The sequence below is a fragment of the Sapajus apella genome, unplaced genomic scaffold, assembly GCF_009761245.1.
Source record: "Sapajus apella isolate SASKATOON/1434 unplaced genomic scaffold, GSC_monkey_1.0 scaffold33, whole genome shotgun sequence".
Lineage (NCBI taxonomy): Eukaryota > Metazoa > Chordata > Mammalia > Primates > Cebidae > Sapajus > Sapajus apella.
In genome coordinates, this window is record NW_022436973.1 from 19,307,797 (window position 1) to 19,327,401 (window position 19,605).

General features: G+C 42.6%; 1 protein-coding gene across 1 annotated transcript; it reads right to left on the bottom strand.

Moving 5' to 3' along the window:
- Positions 1-3,072: 3,072 nt before the first annotated feature.
- BMP2 (bone morphogenetic protein 2) lies at positions 3,073-15,603 on the bottom strand. Its single transcript, XM_032295450.1, has 3 exons — positions 14,411-15,603; positions 12,853-13,205; positions 3,073-5,119 (listed from the first exon to the last, which is right to left on the bottom strand). Exons 2-3 carry the CDS (start codon positions 13,196-13,198, stop codon positions 4,275-4,277), a joined length of 1,191 nt encoding a protein of 396 aa, XP_032151341.1. The 5' UTR covers positions 13,199-13,205; positions 14,411-15,603; the 3' UTR covers positions 3,073-4,274.
- Positions 15,604-19,605: the final 4,002 nt, after the last annotated feature.

Consider the following 19,605-nt stretch of genomic DNA (forward strand, 5'->3'; position numbering starts at 1 on the left):
AACACCTTATTTGAAGCCAACTGCAGCATTGAAAATTCCAATGTCCATTTAATCAAACCTCAAATACCAGCTTTGGAAGCTTTATACCACCCTGTAGGCTCAATGGTGTTGAACAGTGAACTGCCTTAGAACTTAAAAAAAATCAAGCATCATATTTAGTATAAACAAATGCTTCAAATGTATGACATCTATTTGCTGCCTTCAAAGGGAAAACTTTTAACTCAGACGCTTGGCACTAAGATCACACAGGATCAGCTCGGTGGACTGACTTAAGTGTTAAACTTTTTTAAAGTACGTTTTTAAGGGCTTGCACCTGCTCCCCCATCCACATAGATGTACTGACACGTATTTGACTAAACTGACTATATACATGCCCAAGCAAGCAAGCAGAGCAGATTTTACAAGATAAGCAACCACGTGTTTTCATGTCTGAGGGTGGCTAGAACACAAAATTGCCAGTCATCTTGTGGGGGGAAAGAATGCCTTTGAAAAAAATATGTAGGGCATCATTTCAGATATGGTGAAAAGTATTAGGATGCCATCCTGTATACAGGTTTGGTTTTTGTTTTTGTTTTTTTCTTTAAGTACTGCTTCTTAGAGAGGCAGTACTTAAGACCTAAACTTGGTGCAGCTTCTGCAGTGACGATGAAGCTATTCATTAGCGCTTTGGTACTCAAACTGTGGTCCTTTGGCCTATAAGGGCTTCACCTGGGAGCTTGTTAGAAATGCAGGATCTCAGGCCCCACCCCAGACTCACTGAAACAGAATCTATAATAGAACATGATTCCAGGGGGTCTGTACACACATTAAAGTTTTATTCTCCTTACAGAATTCCTGGTGATTCGGATGCACATTAAAATCAAAGTTTTATTTAGAGCATTGGTCCCCTAAGTTAGGTAGATGTTTACTTTGAAGTTTGCAGGGCAGGGAAATGGTCAGAAAATTCTGCCCTGGAGAATACCAAAAGGCTGTAATTTATGTCAGCAGGGTGGAGGAAGGAGGAAAAGCAATTTACCTAAGCTGAGCAGACTTGCATCTCATCCCCCATTTCACCTTACCCATCCCCTGCAAAAAAAAAAAAAAAAAAAAAAAATCAAACAGAAAAGAAATGGCACCAGGAGATTCTTACTTTCTTTGGATTGTGAATCTATGCCACAGTTACTGTAGGTGTGAATTGTTTATGTTCCTTTTGCCTTAGAGCAGATCAGGAGGTGGTGGCATGTAAACATTCAGTGAATCAGTATCTTAACATTAATATTACAGTAGAATAGAAATATGCTATTTTTAAAAGCCCCTTGAATTGTGCACACAATTTTCCCTCTCCAGTAAAAAACTGAGAGAAAAAATGTGGATTGCTTAGTCATCTAGTGATTCTATAACTTGTCATGTAGACCAGGTTTACAGGTCGTCTCTCCATTCTTGGTCTCTTAAGGTACAATTTAAAGCAGCAACTGGATTAGGAATTATGAAAAGATGGAAGCACAGATCTGTAAGCTGCCCACCCTCCCTTTTCCCAATTTTTGAAGGCAAATAATGAAATGGTAACCTGGACGTGCCATACAGGTTAAAGCCACACCAGAGAGGCACACACAGTCGAGACAAGCACAAAAACAGATGGTCAATTGAATCGATTTTGAAAGGTGGGCCTCTAAAATTCAGAAATGACTATGTGTTGACTTTTTAAAGCCAACTCTGAAATGATTCAAAGGATCCTAGAGAACCGTGACTGAAATTAAAGACATTCAGTGTTATGTTCATTATCTCTTTATTCCTCAGAATGAAAAATGTGAGCTAAAATGTCTGTAACAACATAGAATGTTTGTAAAAATATTGTTTCTCACGTGAGCTGCCAAGAGGGTCAAAGTCTCTGATTATAAAATCTCTGAAACTGAACTGAAAATGCCAGCATCTATACATATGTAATATATATTACATACATCTTTATATGTATATTTATGTATTTTATGTTTTATATATTAAGTACATATATGCAAGATAACACACTTTAGTTGATATCACTGAAAACAGTTTTAACTAAGAAAATTAGAACCAATGAAGCAGAGAAATCAGAAAGGTGGATGGAACTGCCGAAGGATGAAATTCTTGTACTATATTCTCAAGCTCTCATCTAGAGAATGTGAACATGAGAAAACATGGGTTATTAGTTTTAATGTGTTAAGACTGTGCAGTCTGTCCTTCATGTCCATGGCAAGACAGGGTGAAGAACAGCTGGAGAACAAAAAAGACCCCACTCTCCTTAGTTGGTTCTAATCTAATGGTTCTCTCCTAATCAAGAACAACAGAACTAGAGATAAAAAGAAGCCAAAAGATTGTAAAAGTTAACCAGTACTAGTAAAACATAACTATCGTGCACATTTAAAGATAGGGTTTACATAACCTCATAACCTCCAAAATGTAACTAAGCTCATGGTCATCAAATGTTAATTCCTAGGAAGAATTTGATTATAACAATCTGTTCCATTATAAACACACTGTTTTTTAGCCAATTCCAAGGAGATTAGAAGTAGGTTTCACCAATCATGCATGGCAGGATCAGAGGGGATGCAAAGTCTTAGAAACTGACCTAAAATACTGTCAGTAAAAGTAGTTGTGGGTGCCCTGCTCTTGCAAACATCTACTGAACCCTTCACTGGGTCTGATTCTAACCCAGAGGACAGAAGCCCTGACACATTGGTAAGTGTTCCTTCTGAGCAGCCTAATTTGACTTCATTCTGTTTGGGCGTCAGTCCAATTGGCAAATGTTCTTATAGAAGCTGATCTCAGACACTTTCCCTTTCTAATTTTTTGGCACCCTTGCCTCTGTTGCATGGGATATTATCTCTGAAACTTTATCTCGGGTTATCTAGGTTTTGCTTGTTTTGTAGGCTTTAGTTTTCCCTTAAATCTTTCTGCCCCAAAAAAGTTCATTTGAAAAATACTAAATCACTGGTAGCACCTTTGGTGCAAATATGACTTGTCAAATAACTTGCCTGCAATTTTCCAGCCATTCTTTACCTTTCCCCCACCCCCTCTAAAATATATAACTTCAGAAACAAAAATGCAAACACAAGGTCATCATTGTGGGTGCTATACAAATGCACCATTTTCTTTTACGGGTTGGACTTTATAGAAAGAAATGCCAGAGCTTTGATATTTATTATCTGAAATAGGTTTAACATTTGGAGAAATGTGTTCAAACACACAACCCTGGAAAGAAAAGCAAGCTGAGAGTTCAGAGAACAGAGGGTGGGCAGAAAACATGATGTGCATAATTTTGCTGCGTGTTGGGCAAAAAGTTGGAAAATTAGGTTCTTTGGAGAATAGAGAGCTCTCAGATGAGGTAAAGGTAACATACAAATAAATTTCCAACTCTTGATGAGGGCCACGAGATATCAATTTTAAATATACATGACTACAATATCAATAATGAAGAAATCTTATGTTTTATTGAATACTTTGGCCAGATCAGCCCCTTTGAAGGGATCACTAGGAAAGAAGAACAACAAACCATCATTCACTTTCCTGCTGGTTCATCATTTTCCTAATTATTTCTATTGATTCTGCTTTATTTTTTCTGCAAATTAAGGGGCAGGAGGAGAGTTTCTATAATAGATCAGCAATGTCTGGTTCTTATCCAAATATTCAACCTAATAAGGATGTAAATTCTCATGGATTGGACAACCACTCTGCAACATTCCTGAGAATTGAATAATATAATAATCTTGAAAGTCAGCAGAGTGGATTATCCACTTCTTTTTTTCTGGACTTGAACTTGTGAACTTAACAGTAGCGCTGCAAAAAAGCAAATGTGCTAAGCACTTTGCCAGAGTAACCTTCCATGTAGACTTTTCATCTTAAATACACACAACTGAAAACAACTACAATTTTTGGAAAAGTATGTACAAACCCGATACTTCTTTTGATTACATATAAATACAAATTAGCTATTTTTTCCTAAAAAGTGGTTATAATAGTAAATAAATACAAAATAAATCTGACCATTATACTTCATGTGCTGGGGTTGAACCCATATAAAATGTACAACTAAATACATTTTAAATCTTTAAGGAATAATTCTCTGATTAAAATATTTGTTTTCCCAACTTCTTTTCGTAGATATAAATATATTTTCAAAATAGTTGTTTTTTTTTCCATTTCATAAATAAAGTCTTCATTGGGAAATATTAAAGTGTCAACTGGGGTGGGTTTTTGTTTTTTTTTTTTCTTTTTTCTAAAATATATATATATTTATTTAATTAATTAATTTTGCTGTACTAGCGACACCCACAACCCTCCACAACCATGTCCTGATAGTTCTTTAATACAACCTTTTCATTTTCGTCAAGGTACAGCATCGAGATAGCACTGAGTTCTGTTGGGACACAGCACGCCTTAGGAATCTTAGAGTTCACAGAGTTGACCAACGTCTGAACAATGGCGTGATTAGTGGAGTTCAGATGATCAGCCAGAGGAAAAGGGCATTCTCCATGGCAGTAAAAGGCATGATACCCCGGGGGAGCCACAATCCAGTCGTTCCACCCCACGTCACTGAAGTCCACGTACAAAGGGTGTCTCTTACAGCTGGACTTAAGGCGTTTCCGCTGTTTGTGCTTTGCTTGACGCTTCTCTCTTTTGTGGAGAGGATGCCCTTTCCCATCGTGGCCAAAAGTTACTAGCAATGGCCTTATCTGTGACCAGCTGTGTTCATCTTGGTGCAAAGACCTGCTTATCCTAACATGTCTCTTGGAGACGCCTTGTTTCTCCTCCAAGTGGGTCACCTCCACCACAAATCCATGGTTGGCGTGTCCCTGTGCAGTCCACCGCATCACAGCGGGGGTGACGTCGAAACTTTCCCACCTGCTTGCATTCTCATTCACCAACCTGGTGTCCAAAAGTCTGGTCACCGGGAATTTTGAGTTGGCTGTTGCAGGTTTTATGATTTCATAAATATTAATTCGGTGATGGAAACTACTATTGTTTCCTAAAGCTTCTTGCATCTGTTCTCGAAAAACCTGAAGCTCTGCTGAGGTGATAAACTCCTCCGTGGGGATAGAACTCAAATTAAAGAAGAATCGCCGGGTTGTTTTCCCACTGGTTTCTGGTAGTTCTTCCAAAGATTCTAATTTGATAAAGGAAAGCAGGGAAGAAAGAAGAAAAAGTCTTTCAGTAAGCCAAGTAATGACGTTTGATTATGAGAATTTTTAAACCTCATTGTGGGATTTGATTTAGCCCATGTAAAAGTAGGTAACCAGAAAATAAAAATTTCCTTTTTAAATAAAAATGGAGCCTCCCTTCTCTCTGTTCTATAAGTTCATGTCATCATGCAATGCATACCATGAAGCAACGTTTCATAATTCTTTGTTGTGATTTTGATCTAATACATGAATACTGCTTCCAGGTGGCTATAATAATGGGGGAAATGGTGAAGCATTTCTTTGGAATTCCAGACTTTAGAGGAAAAAAAAAAAAAGTCAGCACTATAGTTAGTAGAGGTCTAATGAGTAAGGATTTGAGGAAATTATTGCATTTCTTTTTTAAAAAAGGCTTTAATGTCAATCCCTTAAGCAGTATTCTAAAACATTACTCTGCAATTTAGATGATTTACAAATCTCGATATACAGATTTCAGCTTCCTAATTAAAGACTCTGAAACTCACCATCAACGATGACATTTTACAAAGCACACCCTACTATTTTACTCAAAAGTCCAGAGACAAAGACATTTACAGGGATCTACTTCTTTGGAAACGTATGGGTGGTACTAGGACACTGTAGTAATTAAGGCCAAACAATTTCAAGAGAAATAGCTTTCCCAGCTGTTGTCTGTTCTCTCACCTCTTTATGACCTCAAAAATCAAAATCTCATTTTAGGTGCTTCTGGAAGAAAAATAAATGACCTGTGTTCTGTTTGTAATGCCTTTATAGTTTTAAAAGATAAACCGTATTAAAACCATTATAACTACCTGGTAATAGGCTGCAGGATGGACAGAAAACCAAAATAAAAACTACAAATATTTACAAAAATACTGTTATGATCTATATGACAGAAGGAACAATCTCATCCTATTACAGAATAATACTTCTATACCCACTATCATTATTTCAAAATGCCATTTAAATGGGCTATACATAAAAGTTTTGTCTGATTTTAAATTTCTGAATTTCAATTTTTAGGGAGTATTGTTCTCCAAGCAAATAATATATAACACAGCCCCTTGAATGCTTGTAGTCTGCAAATCATCAAAGGTATGACATTGTTATTAAACTGATAGTACATACCATGAGAGTCTGAGATATTTGGGTTCATTTTATCCTAACTTTACCACATCCTATCATTTCACTGCCAAGAGAATTTGCCTGCTTCCTTCAGAATTCCTACACAAGCGCTAACAAAATCTATTTTGCCATAGTTCCATGTTATTGTAAGAAGAGACTATGTTTTTATTAATTTTATGGTTGTATTTCCCCTAAAGACAAACAGCTATAAGTTGTGCACTGAACCTAGATGCCTTAGCAAAGGAGAATCATGTCAGATCACTCAAAGGATCAACCTGTGTAACCTTTCATCCTCAAAGCAACAGTCATTTTGCAAGCTAAGTGGACATACCACGCTCAGTGGGGCAGTTTATACCAAACTATGGAGTAACGCTTTAATGCAGTGCTTTTCGGACTTCAACCTTCACATGAAACAACTTGTGCACCATAAAGCTTCAAATGCAGGCTCTGATTCAGTAGGTCTGGGGTGACACCTGAGATTCAGCATTTCTAGCAGCTCCTCGAGGAGGGGATTCAGTGAACTGGTAGACCACACTTGGAGTGTCAAGGTTTTGCAGGATGTTTTTCATATTCAAGTGTAGATTGCCAGAGGAGTGCATTTTTAAAGGAGTGCCTTTTTGTTAAATAATATAAAAATTAGTAGAAGAATCAGTAGTGGTGGCAAAGGAGTAAAAGTGGGCCTGGGTGGGCCCAGCCAGGGTCTTAGAGCAGAAGGTTCTTCTAAAGCTCTTCTATATGGATATGGAGAGTATCAGGCCAATAGAGTCCTTTAGGGTTCCCTTGCACCTCTGAATGCAAACCTATAGGGAATACCTTTCAGAAGCCAGCCACAGTCTAAACTCCACCAGAAGTTAATGGTAGCTAATGGAAGCTAATGTGCCTAAAGGCCAGGCACATTCATTAAAATAACCTTCTAACCATTCGAACCTGGGCTCTTCTCAGTGGCTCCCAATGAGTACCAAGAATTGTGTTTAGCCTCTTTTTTTTCCTCCTTCTCCTTGCAATTCAGATGTTTCTGATGAAGGTAATTTTTCAGCAGAGAAGGTAAAAGTCAGTAACCTCAGACCCCCAGGACACCAAAGCCAAACCAGCACCTGAGCTACTTACTTACCTGGTACGAATACACTTAAGAACACCCTCTTGTCTTTCAAAGAGAGGGAAGGCAAGGAAAATTATCTACAGCATTCACTGACTAGCTGTATTAACAAAAGTGCCTAGAGAAATCACAATTGCAAGAAAACCCTAAATCCCAATCCATAAATAAGCATACTTTCACACACTCACTCTCACATGTACACACCCACACGGGCCAGACAATGACAATGAAGGAACAATCTCCAAGGCAAGCATGAGGGACAGGTAAATGAAGAAAAGAAGATGGGTATACAAAAGGTATAAAGTAAAATAATAGCCTTCAAAAATATTAAAAGACAAGAATGAATCATATAAAATTGCCACTATTTGACCAGAAACACAGACAGCAGCAATTTCATATGGTCCCAAGTCTCAGTGGAAGTATGTACCCTTAGCAAAAGAGAATCACTCAGTGGCTTAAGAAAGGAGAAAAATACACTATCAAATAATAAGAGGTGATATGAAGATCTTTCTCTGACCTTCCAACTGCACCTCAGTGAATCTATTCCTTGAAAATCCCATCCTCAATACAAAGGTATCCATTGCAACACACCTGATTGCAGACTCAGGTCACAGAGATAAGTTAGAAGTTCACAGAAACCCTCACACCCAGGAAAATCATTGCCCAAGGTTAGGAACTATATCATTTTCTTTAATCTGCCAGGGAAGAGTATGAATCTTAAGGGTAGAAAAATTAAAACCTATTTGAAATAAAGTAAATAAATAAACAAACCTTCTATAATTTATCATGGCAACCCTGAAGATGCCAAAAATATATAGATTCTCAAGTAATGTATGCTTTATTGGAGACTTATACAATTGCTAGTTTTCTGTAAATATCCCTTCCTGAATAAGCTGAAGTTCTTAAGGGATTTGAGGATTACAAACTATCTTTGACCCGAGTTTGTGAGCTCCTAAATTCTTAACCAAATGGATGGAGCTATGGCTGCAAAAATGTGGGAAAATGAAGAAAAATAAGACAACAATAACATTTGCCCTCTCCTCCAAAAGTGAAGTCCTAATTTAGTCATCTATACTACGTCAATCAATCATTCATCTACCTTAAAATAATTCAAAAGACTCAGCTGAATTCTCCCAGCCAGCCTAGGTCCACTCTAGCCTCCTTTTCCCTAGAGAAGAGAAGACTATAACAGTAGCACAATAAGTCATAATGATAATGATACCAGAATGCTGTTTTGAATGCAATCTGGTACTATCAGGTTTATATGAATTATCTCACAACAAACCAATTAGAGAAAAACTATCATTATCTCCATTTTGTAAATGAAACAGTTGGAGTTCAGAGATGTTATGCAACTTTCCTAAATTCACAGCGCTAGCAAATTAAGAGCAGATATATGTAATTGAATCTACTGCATTTCCCAAATTTATTTTCTTTTTTTCTTTTTTTTGACATAGAGTCTCACTCTGTTTCCCAGGCTGGAGTACAGTGGCACAATCTCAGATCACTGCAACCTCCACCTCCCAGGTTCAAGCAATCCTCCCACCTCAGCCTCCCAAGTAGCTCGGATTAAAGGCATGTGTCATCATGCCTGGCTATTTTTTTTATATTTTAGTAAAGACTGTGTTTCACCATGTTGGCCAGGCTGGTCTGGAACTCCTGACCTCAAGTGATTTGCCTACCTAGACCTCCTAAAGTGCTGGGATTACAGGGAAGAGCCAACATGCCTGGCCAGTTACCAAATTTCTGGCTACCTAACATACATGAGGACTCAAAAACTTAAAAGTCGAAACCATTAGGGGAATATTTATATTTAGTACAATGATAACATTGGGTGAGTTCTGTCCCAACTAAAGAAACAGAAACATACGACTTCGGTATGATGGAGAAAACAGAAATGAGCAGAAAAGTGATGGGGCCCACTGGAAGGTGTGGATTTTATATGGAGCCACTGCTATTTTGTGGCTGCCCTTTTGTTCTAAATGAAGTATGGTAAGTGTTATCAAAAAAGTAAGTTCCCATTTTGCTTTGAGAATTTTAAAACACACTTTGGACTAAAAACATCTCCATTAAAACAATGACAACAACAATAAAACCTGGGTACGTGCTGGCAAATCAGTAAGGCTAGAAGTCGCTGTCTTAACACAAAATGAAAGAGGCTGAGTAAAACAGACAAGATGTTCCAGAAATGAAATAACAGAGGGCTGATCAAAGAGAAAAAAATATCAAATACAAAAGGTTAAAAATAATCCATTTTTTAAAAAAAAGACAACAAAGGAAATGGCAATTTAAAGGAACAGAGAGCATGGTTGTCATCAACAGCCCCGATTTGGCTTTTGCCCACCCTTAGCACCAACACCTTTGGAATGATCAGGTATTCTCTTATTGCCTCAGTGAAAATACAGACAGAGCAAGTCTAAGAAGACAAAAGAGTCACTGCAAAGGGATGAAGAGAGGTTTAGGGGAACCACTAAAAAAGAGGTGGAACAGAAGATGTCAGTGCCAAGGAAGTATCATGGGACACCAAAGCCTCAATCTCAACAACCATTTTCAAATAGAGTAACTTTCCTACTGAATGCAGCCCCTGTAATGACAATGAAATGCCTGGGGCCACTAGGGGACCATACCACATAAGCACTGGTTTGGTGGATCTATGTGTCCAAATCCGTTGTTTGTACTGGGAATTTGTGCCACAAAGTCTTTATCGTGGGGCAATAGTTATTTCTTGAACTTTTCTATTATATGGATATTTTCATAATAATTATATTTGTAGAAAGAAGGTTAATCTCTATTTGAAAGCTTCAGTCATAGAGGCAAATAATTCAATTATTTCATGTAAAAAGAAGAGTGTGTCCTTAAGAGTGAGGAGAACAAGGACCTGGTCTTTCTATATTCCCACCTGACAAAAAGCATAAAGACTTTTTGGAGGGGCAGTGAAGTCAACCAGTTTCAATGTGTTTCCAACTACAGCAATGCAGAAAACACTCTTTCCACTTGGAGAAGTGACTTTTCTATGTTCGGTGGCAGTTTTGAAAGGCCCATGTAGCTGAAGCACTTTTTAATGACCTTGAAACCAATAACATTTTAGTAAAGCTTATATTCTCCCAAATAAAAGCCATTGGAGAAAGAACTAGAGAAAGTTCAATAGGAAAAATACAACTGATAATTCAGACTCAGATCCTCTATGATATGGTCCCATTATACTCATATTGGTTGAAAGAACTCCATCATGATGTCTCTTGTCTAGTAATTCCACCAAACCATCCGATCACACCCTCAAAGAAAAACCAACAAGTAATTCTTATGATTGGGTCTTTATGGTCTTTTATCAAATACATGCTCATTATGCTGTAGAAACTAAATTCGGTTCTTGAGCCAGCAACCTTAATCACATGGTTTATTAAAAATTTTTTTAGTGGCATGCATGGCACAAGGATGTTTATAAAAAGCAAATCCTGGGTTTATACAACAATGATTAGTCTTGAAAAAAGTGCTATCTCTATCCAGCCTAATGATGATCTATTAGTCATAACTAGACAAGAAATGGGTTAGTTGAAACTTGGGGCAAAATTACATAGCTTTTCTCCATTATCTAAATGCATTAAGACCTGAAGTTATTACAAGTTGATTTTAATCAAGTTGGTAACTTCTGTACTGTTTTGCAGATAACATTTACACTCACAAAGATATAAATTCTGATTTTATAAACTCAAACATGCTTTTTAAGTTAAAGTAACACAGTTGAATAATGTGTAGCCTGTTTAGTTTTGATCAAGCCACTTCTAGAGGAATGATGACACTATGCAGACATCACTGATAAAAATCCTCACACGGTCGAATGTTTCACTTGTTAACTAACTTAAACGATGATCTTCTTTTTAAGTTACAACAGAGACACAGCATCTTCCTGGCCTTAAAAATAAAGTTAAGAGCGTCCATGCTAAATTTCCAGAAGAGGTGTCTAAAACAGCTGTTCTTATTACATTTCTATATCCAAACAACAAACAAACAAACAAAACTATTCTAATCAGCATTTACTGGGAATGATTAGCTGGATCTATAATAATTTCAGGGTTAAGAGGGCGGAATACACAGACACACACATAAATTTTACATATGACAACAGATGACTTCTGCTTTCACTGGATGAATTCTGAAACAGTGGAGTGAGTTCTTACTGCCTTTCAAATCTGATTTCTGCTAGCAGAAATGTGTTTGAAAATGAACTGATGATCAATTCAGTATCCCCACCATGATGTATAGCTGCCTCAATGATAATGTATCTTCTGCTATGTGGCCTGCTTTTGGGACTTATTTCCATTACCAACAAATGTTCTCACAAGCATAAGTCATCCTTCACACTGGGAGAAAACATCTGGCTGTGCCATTTCTGATTAGTGTATTATCAGTGTAGATTTCCCACTTGAAACTTACCGCCTAAGCATGGAAAGGCAAGAAAGAGAACTTCACTCCCAACTCCCCAAATATCCTTCATTGCTCTGTGATGTACAACTTTGTACTCTTTTCTAGGATTTCAAGAAACCCAAGCTATATTTTAAACGTATTAAGCCAAAGAAGCATCTGAAAGTGTAGAAAAAGAATTGGAGTAGAACATATTTTTGACTAATTGCTCTAAGAACTTAGGTACAGAGGCTCTCAATAGCTGCTGTAAAACATTTCCACTCCACTAAATGCCCTTCTGATGAAACAAGGAGATATATCCCACCTTAGAAAAACCACATGTAGTATCATAAAAGAAAAAAAAAATCACATTTCAGTGCACATGAAAAAAAAAAAATAACAGGCAGCTGCTACAAATGCTTTTATCTGAAGGCTTGCCTTGTCTCTACTCAGAGCCTATCTCAGATTTAAGCACAGGACAAGAAAGCCATTGTGGAAACAATAAGATTGATTGTAGAATTGATCTCCCACGGGGATTAGATCGGGATTCAAAATCTTCCAAACCAGGCCCAGATCAACTATAAATTAGAAAGACTTTGGGCTTTGATTTTTCAATACTATCTCTGCAAACTCTGCCCTTGGCTCTGTCTAGCCTGAAACCCTGGCTTAAGCAGCAGATTTATAGAGCAAAAGCTTCCAAACAGACTTAAAGAAATCTCAATCTGTCTCCCTTTTTCTCCTTTTCTCTCTGTGGAATTCTTGCACGTTTAGCTGACTAGGGGCATGCCTTTTGCCCTCATCTTCCCCATCACTTGATTTCTCTCCAGTTCCTGGGGAGGAGTAGCTCTTCTGGCTGCAAGCCAAGAAGAGGGTGGCGGAGTTACTAAAGGGGAATCCCTGGCTCCCCCACCACACAAGCGGTGAGTTAAAATCAGGTTCAGAAACGATGGTACAGAAGCAAGGGTGGAAACGTCCCCGGTGCCCTGGCCAAGCTGCCTCTACAGGGATGGCTGCAGTCCGCACCCGGTGGGGGGCTTGGCAGGGTGACTCCCCTCCCCCACGCCCTGCTCCACGCCTCACCTTCATGGTGGAAGCTTCGCACAGTGTTGGCTCGGCTGGCTGCTCTCTCCAGCCGGTGGTCTGGGGCGGGTGCGCCCGGCTGACCCGAGTGCCTGCGATACAGGTCTAGCATGTAGGGGGGCACCACGGCGTCCCTGCTGGGGGTGGGTCTCTGCTTCAGGCCGAACATGCTGAGCAGCCGCAACTCGAACTCGCTCAGGACCTCGTCGGAGGGCTGGGATGAGGGGCGGCCCGACGACGACGCCGCGAACTTCCTGCGGCCCAGCTCCGGAACGAGGCCGGCCGCGCCGCCCAGGAGGACCTGGGGAAGCAGCAACGCTAGAAGACAGCGGGTCCCGGCCACCATGGTCGACCTGCGGACAGGACCGACGTGAGTCACCCGAGTTCCCCGCCCAGTCCTCCCCCCTCGCGCCCCCGCGGCCCCAGCTCCCGTTTGGCAAGCTTGCCTCCTCCAGGGTGCCCTCCTGGCTTGGCACACTCGCGAGTCTACGTAAGACCGACCAAGGCTCAAATGTTTGGGATAATGAAAGGTCCCAAGTTCCAGGACCAGATTAGTTCTCGCTCCCATCCAACTCTTAACTCGTCTGACATCAGATCAGGGGTTTGCCCTTCCCTCCCAACCAAACCAGCTGCAATGATGGTCACCTTTTAGTTGTGACACAGCGCTGAGAGTCAATGCAGGGAACCTGGGAGAACCACCGCTTGGTCTGACACCCTGCGTCCCCTATACAAAACCAAATGCATAGTGCTCAGCGCTCTCTGGCATATAAACACACGCAAATGGTGCATGTGATTTCCTTAGAGGCGCTGTATAGAACTTCCTCATACACACACACACACACACACACACACCCCCTATAACTTCCAGACCCTGTAAGCTCAAGGCCACGACTTCCAAAGCCACTTACAACTTGTGGCCCAGGCCCCTACCCTCAGGGGTGTCTGGAGAGGCCACTCAATCCTGCATCTCCATAGTACAGTCAAGACACACATGTATCTTCCTGGGATTACGTAAATGGCGAATATCTATTAATGCACGTGTCAGCTGTTAAAAACACAGTACCAAGTTATCCTTCCGTACTGACCGCTCGCATTTCTGGAAACAAGTAGGGAGAATCCCAACTCCTAGTACTTTCCTAAATGGGACATGGGTCTGTGTAAAGAAACCAAGTCTCTCGGCCACACTTGAAGAAGGGAGATCACCACGGCAGGGCGGACAGGTACTCAGCTAACGAGTGAAAGCCAGGGGCTACCCTCTCAAAGGGATTTCCTTGACCCTTGACTCTTAAAAAAAAATTCATCTAAGTGTTAACAGCTCCACAAGTATTCGGGGGGAGAGGGGAAAGAAGAGGGGTGGAAGAGTGCGGGCTGGGAAGGTGAGGCTGATGGTCTCCCGGGGCAGCTGGAAGGGGGCACCCCTACAGGGCTCCGTTGCACGTGGACCTGGAGAGGGGTCTGTTTACTTCTGGCCTGGATGTAAGAAAAGGCTCTGCCGCAGTGGCTGCCCAAATCCCCCTCCCAACCACCCCCATCCCGGCCCCTGGCCCGCGTCCTCTACCTTTAGGAGACCGCAGTCCGTCTAAGAAGCACGCGGGGACACGTCCATTGAAAGAGCGTCCACATGGAAAAACTCTGGTCGAAGGACCTGGCGCGAGGACCGAATGTCCGTTCCTTTTCTTTGCCTCCTCCTTCTCCCGGGTGCCGGCTGCGCAGTCTCTCTTTTCACGCTGGGAACAGCGTCTCGGGGTCCGGCAAGGCCGAGGAGTGGAGGGGCGGTGGGGCTTGGAGGTGGCGAGGCAGGATCCGCTGGGGCAAAGGCACCGGCGCAAAGTGGGGAGCGCAAGTTATTCTCCCTGCAAGTTCAAGAACTCCCCAGCCAAGTGCTGACACACAACAACAGCGAGCAGGGGGAGGAGTGCGGGGCAGGGAAGGGAAGGAAAGCGAGAAAGGAGAAGCTGGTGCAGTCGTCCTCCTTAGGAACCAGCGCCCGTGGGACGCGTGGCCCCGCGCGGGGCCAGCTCCGGGACTCGGGGGGCGAGGGTCGGGCGCTCCGCGCTAGCTCCGCCGCGGCCCATGGCTCGGGGCAGCCATCCTGGGCGACGCCGGGTCCGGGGAAGGGCACGGCGGCGATCTCGGTGCCAGGCGAGTTGCCCCCCCGCATCACTCTGCCTTACTCCAGTGCACCCCCATTCGCGCTCGCCAGTCGAAAGCACCGAGGCTCAGGCGCCCCGTCGTCCTCGGGCGCATTCTCCGGTGAGTCGAGCCGAGTCCCGGGCCGCCAAGGCGGGTGGCTGTGCTCTCCCCTCGCTCTCCCAGCCCTGGGGGCCAAGTGCCCTTTGTGGCTAGCCTGGGGTCCGATCACTACTCGGCCGGCGCGTCCCAGGCCCCCGATCTCCGGCAGGAGGTGCTCCGCATCGCGGCGCTCGGGTTCGGCTCCTGAGTCCCCGGCGCCCTGCGCTCCCGTCCGCGGCTCTGGCGCAGACCGGGCAGCCGAGGCCACGGCGCTGTGGCGCGCTCGGCCGGGTGCTCCAGCCCGCGCGGGGTCTGCGGCGCGCGGGTGCTTCGCGCCCCCAGGTGATCTGCGCGGCGCTGGCCCCGAGAGCCTTAGGGTCGCTGGCGGAGGCGGTGGCGGTCGACGTGCGGCGGCGGCTGCCAGTCCCCGGCGGGGTGTGGGAAGCGGAGCGACTAGCGCAGCGCGAGCCGGGCGCAGCGCGGCGGGGCGAGGACTCCGGCGGCGACGGCGGCGGCGGCGCTGTGGCGCGGCGCTCGCGGCTTTTAAAGGGGACGCCGCCAGCAGGCTCCCTCCCGGCCTCCGCCGAACACCTCCCCCTCGGCGGCGCGGGCCGGGGATCCCCGAGCGGGCGGGAGCTGCGCGCAGGGGTGTGGACGGCGCGCCCGGGCAGCCGCGGCGGGGTGGGGCCGAGGGCGGGGGCGTGCGGCCGCCTGGGCTGGCGCTCGCGCCTCCACCCCCTGCCCTCAAAGGAGAGATCAGCTGGCGCGCCGGACCCTCGGGGAACTCTGAGGGCGAAATCCAGGACAAATGCAGGGCCAGGGTCTGGCCTCTATTTCCCCTCTGGGCCCGTTATTCAACTTTCAGTTTGAAGTTTTTCGGGAATATAGGATTTCAAAAAGTAAAACAAGACACCTCTATTGCAGCGTATTTTGTCATAGCACAGACGTGGGATCCACACTTGTTTCCCTGGAACAGGAGGAAAATTAAAAGAAACAGGAGGCTGGAAATTGAGTACTATTAAACATTAATACATAGAGATGTATGTATTTACGTATGTAAATGCATGTGTACGAATTTCCATTTACATAAATGTGTATGCATTTATTTTCATATCCATGTGCATGTAAATGTATATTTATATAAATATATCCTTGTATCTTTGTGCCTCAGAGGCAGGCGATTAGCAGCTCCGCGGGAGGTAAAACAATGCATAGCCTGAACCAAGCATACAGGACAATTCCTGTTTGGGACCTTAGAACCTTCTACTCCACCCTCTTCCACCAGGCCCCCAAGAAGTAGGGCTGTGACACGTGGCCAATTCACTCCTCAGCTGAATATTCACTCAAGTCACCCCTCAGCTGAAATATTCTCAGAGCTGCTTCACGGTGAGTATGGGGTCAAGGGTTTCTACCCTTCCCAGGATTCCAGGGGCCCGCTTGCATAGCACCTCGGGGTTGCCCAAATGATCCCCAAAGCCAAGGGCAGAAATTTTTGGTAAAAGCCAGGTTCTGCTTTCCCAGAGCTATCGGGCCTGCAAAACACAGAGAAAAATGTCAGAAGCGGGAGCTGGTAATAAAACTATTATCCTTGTGTATTACTTTTTCGGTAGGGGAACTAAAATAATTCTAGGTTCCGCTCACGTAAATCGGATTAGCAACCCACAGAGGCGAATTAGGCACTTGCTGTTTCTAAAGGTATAAAGGTCAAATAAGGTATTTTGGAGGAAGCCTGCCTACCAGGAAAATAAAAGAGAGGTGGGGGGAGTTATTCAGGAACATGCTACTTTATTTCTTGCGGGGGGGGGTGAGGGGGAAGGTGCTATAGAAATTGACTGTCACTCTAAGTCATTGGACAGCAAACAAGTAGCCAATAAAACATATTATACATATAGACACAGTTTAAAAAGTATTTACTGGGCTTCTGAAACTACTTCCTTTCCTATCAAGTTTAATTGAGAAGTTAACTATTGCTTCTGTCATTACTTAGATTTCAAAAACAAAACCAAACCTCAATGAGACTTCAATCAATAGGTAGCTTTTAAAGAGGAGGAAAAGTTGATAACTATTGAATGCCCCAGAAGAAAAAGTAAAAAATAAATGTCCTATGATGACATCAAGGATGTCTTGCAGCTTTAGAACTTCGTAACTTAGTAAGTGGAAACCTTGTCAGTTTAGAATCTGAGGGAAAATGGGTAATTCTGACCACTGTTTCATGTTAGTGTTTCCCATTGCAGAACCTCTTTTATGTAGGTTGTGTGATTTCTGAGGAACTACTGAATGCCTGTCCCAAGCACAACTTACCTAAATTTTGGCCCTATTTCTCTATCAAAAGCAAGGCTTTTTTTTTTTTTTTTTTTTTTTTTTAAGAGATGGCTGCCCTCTTGTGGTGGAAATGAGTTCGAACGCTTGAAAGAAAGAAGTTCATAAATAAATAATAAATAGTCTCCAAAGACTGTATTTGTGATGTGAATTACAGGCTGACTGTAACTACCCATTTTCCAGGGAAGAGCAATAGGCAGAAATGATAAATCTAAACAGAGACGAACTATTTCTTTTTTTTTTTCCCTCTCTTCACTAATGGCTACCATCCACCTGCAATTTAGATTGCTGGGTTATTTAATATGTTGGGAGAGTGTCTGTTTGCCTTGAAAATATCACTTTCTGCTAACCGTTGTTGATTCTACCTTTTTCAAAGCTTCATTCAACGTTTTTCAGTTGAGAGGGTGACATTCATTCTTCCTGAGTTATCAGATTTGGTGTATCTGCCAGCAAATGTGGAGAGGGGCAGAGGTGGGAGTGGGGAGTTAAGAAAGGGATAGTAGAAATTGCAAATTCGAATGCCTCAGAGGGTACAGACAAGTTATGTTTAAAAGCAAAGATGGCCAGATAATGATTCCACACTAAAGAGGTCGTTGCTATTCCATTTCAGTCATTTCTTGCCAGTTTCTCAAGAGACGGTGGGAATTTGCATTTGATTGCATGTGGACAGAACTCGGGATGAAATGAAGTGTTTACAGTCATACTTTGCCAACTTTTACTTTAGCACTTCAGCTCACATGATACTCCATTTGATTGCATTCTGTGGCTATTAGTGTTCAGCATTGTTCCTGCTAGGCCAAGCATTATGCAAATTAATATTAAAATAGTGATCCTCATGTCTTCTAAAGTTCACAGCAGGCATTACATGATCCATCTACCTTGTAATTGTCATTCCATGGAAACCTGTGATAACTGCCCTGAGAAATACTCTTTGCTTTTTAGCATACGTATCGCTTTGTTACAAGTTTGACACCCAGAACCAGCCATACTTACTTTACCTGGATGAAGTTTTTGTTGTTGTTTTGTTTTGTTTGTTTGTTCTGAGACCGAGTCTCACTCTTTCGCCTAGGCTGGAGTGCAGTGGCACAATCTCAGCTCACTGCAACCTCCGCGTCCCAGATTCAAGTGATTCTCCTGTCTCCATCTCCTGAGTAGATGGGATTACAGGCGCGCACCACCACGCCTGACTAATTTTTGCATTTTTAGTAGGGAAGGTATTTCGCCATATTGGCCAGGCTGGCCTTGAACTACTGACCTTGTAATCTGCCTACCTTGGCCTCCCAAAGTCCTGGGATTACAGGTGTGAACTACCGTGCTGGCAAATGAAGCTATCACAGGAACTTGGAGCCAAGGCAAAAGAGAAGCATTTAGTCAATCAAATGTTTTCCTTTTGGGCGTTTGATTAGATATAGTAGAGAGGGTGGGAGAAGTGGAGTGATTTATATAGAAAATTAGACCAAGTTGGCCAACTCAGGATCACTGCTTTCAGCAAGTACCAATTACATCTTAAAGATTAAGAAGAACAAATTTTGTGAATTGATTAGACTGTCACACAGTTTAAGATGTACATATTAACTTATGTCTGTAATTGATCACAGTTCAAGACTTCGGAGTTGGGTGACCTTGGTTCTAATTCCTGGTTCAGCCATGGATGACTGATTTTAAAACTGTCATCTCGTCTGTTATTCGGGGTAAATAAATATATGTTCGCTTGCTTCAGACTGACATGATGAAGATCAAATGGACAACATATGTGAACTTAGAGAGTTTCTGATTGCTACTCACTCTGTGTATCTTTAGACGTACTATTTGGTCTTCTGCCTGCAGTAGGGCCTGGTTTTAAGAGAGGACTTTGGATGCCTTTCTTCTCCTTCCCTTCTCCTTCTCCTCTCCTCCTTCTCCTCTTCTCCCAGCTTTTATTATATTGCCAAACAGTGGGTATTTCATCATAAAGGTCACCACTTGGGTCAGTCAGTCTAAAGCAGCAGTTCCCAACAATTTTGGCACCAGGGACCAGTTTCGTGTAAGAAAATTCTTCTGCAGATTGGGTTCAGGGAGACGGTTTCAGGATGAAGCTGTTCTACGTCAGATCATCAGGCATTAATTACATTCTCATAAGGAACATACAACCTAGATCCCTCATATGCACAGTTCACAATAGGGTTTTAGCTCATTTGAGAATCTAATGCTGCTGCTGATCTG

Excerpts from the sequence above, each read along its gene's own strand:
- BMP2 (XM_032295450.1), bottom strand. The coding sequence starts at position 13,198 with ATGGTGGCCGGGACCCGCTGTCTTCTAGCGTTGCTGCTTCCCCAGGTC. Across the intron at positions 5,120-12,852 it reads GCGAAGCTTCCACCATGAAG|AATCTTTGGAAGAACTACCA; the intron begins GTGAGGCGTGGA and ends TTATCAAATTAG.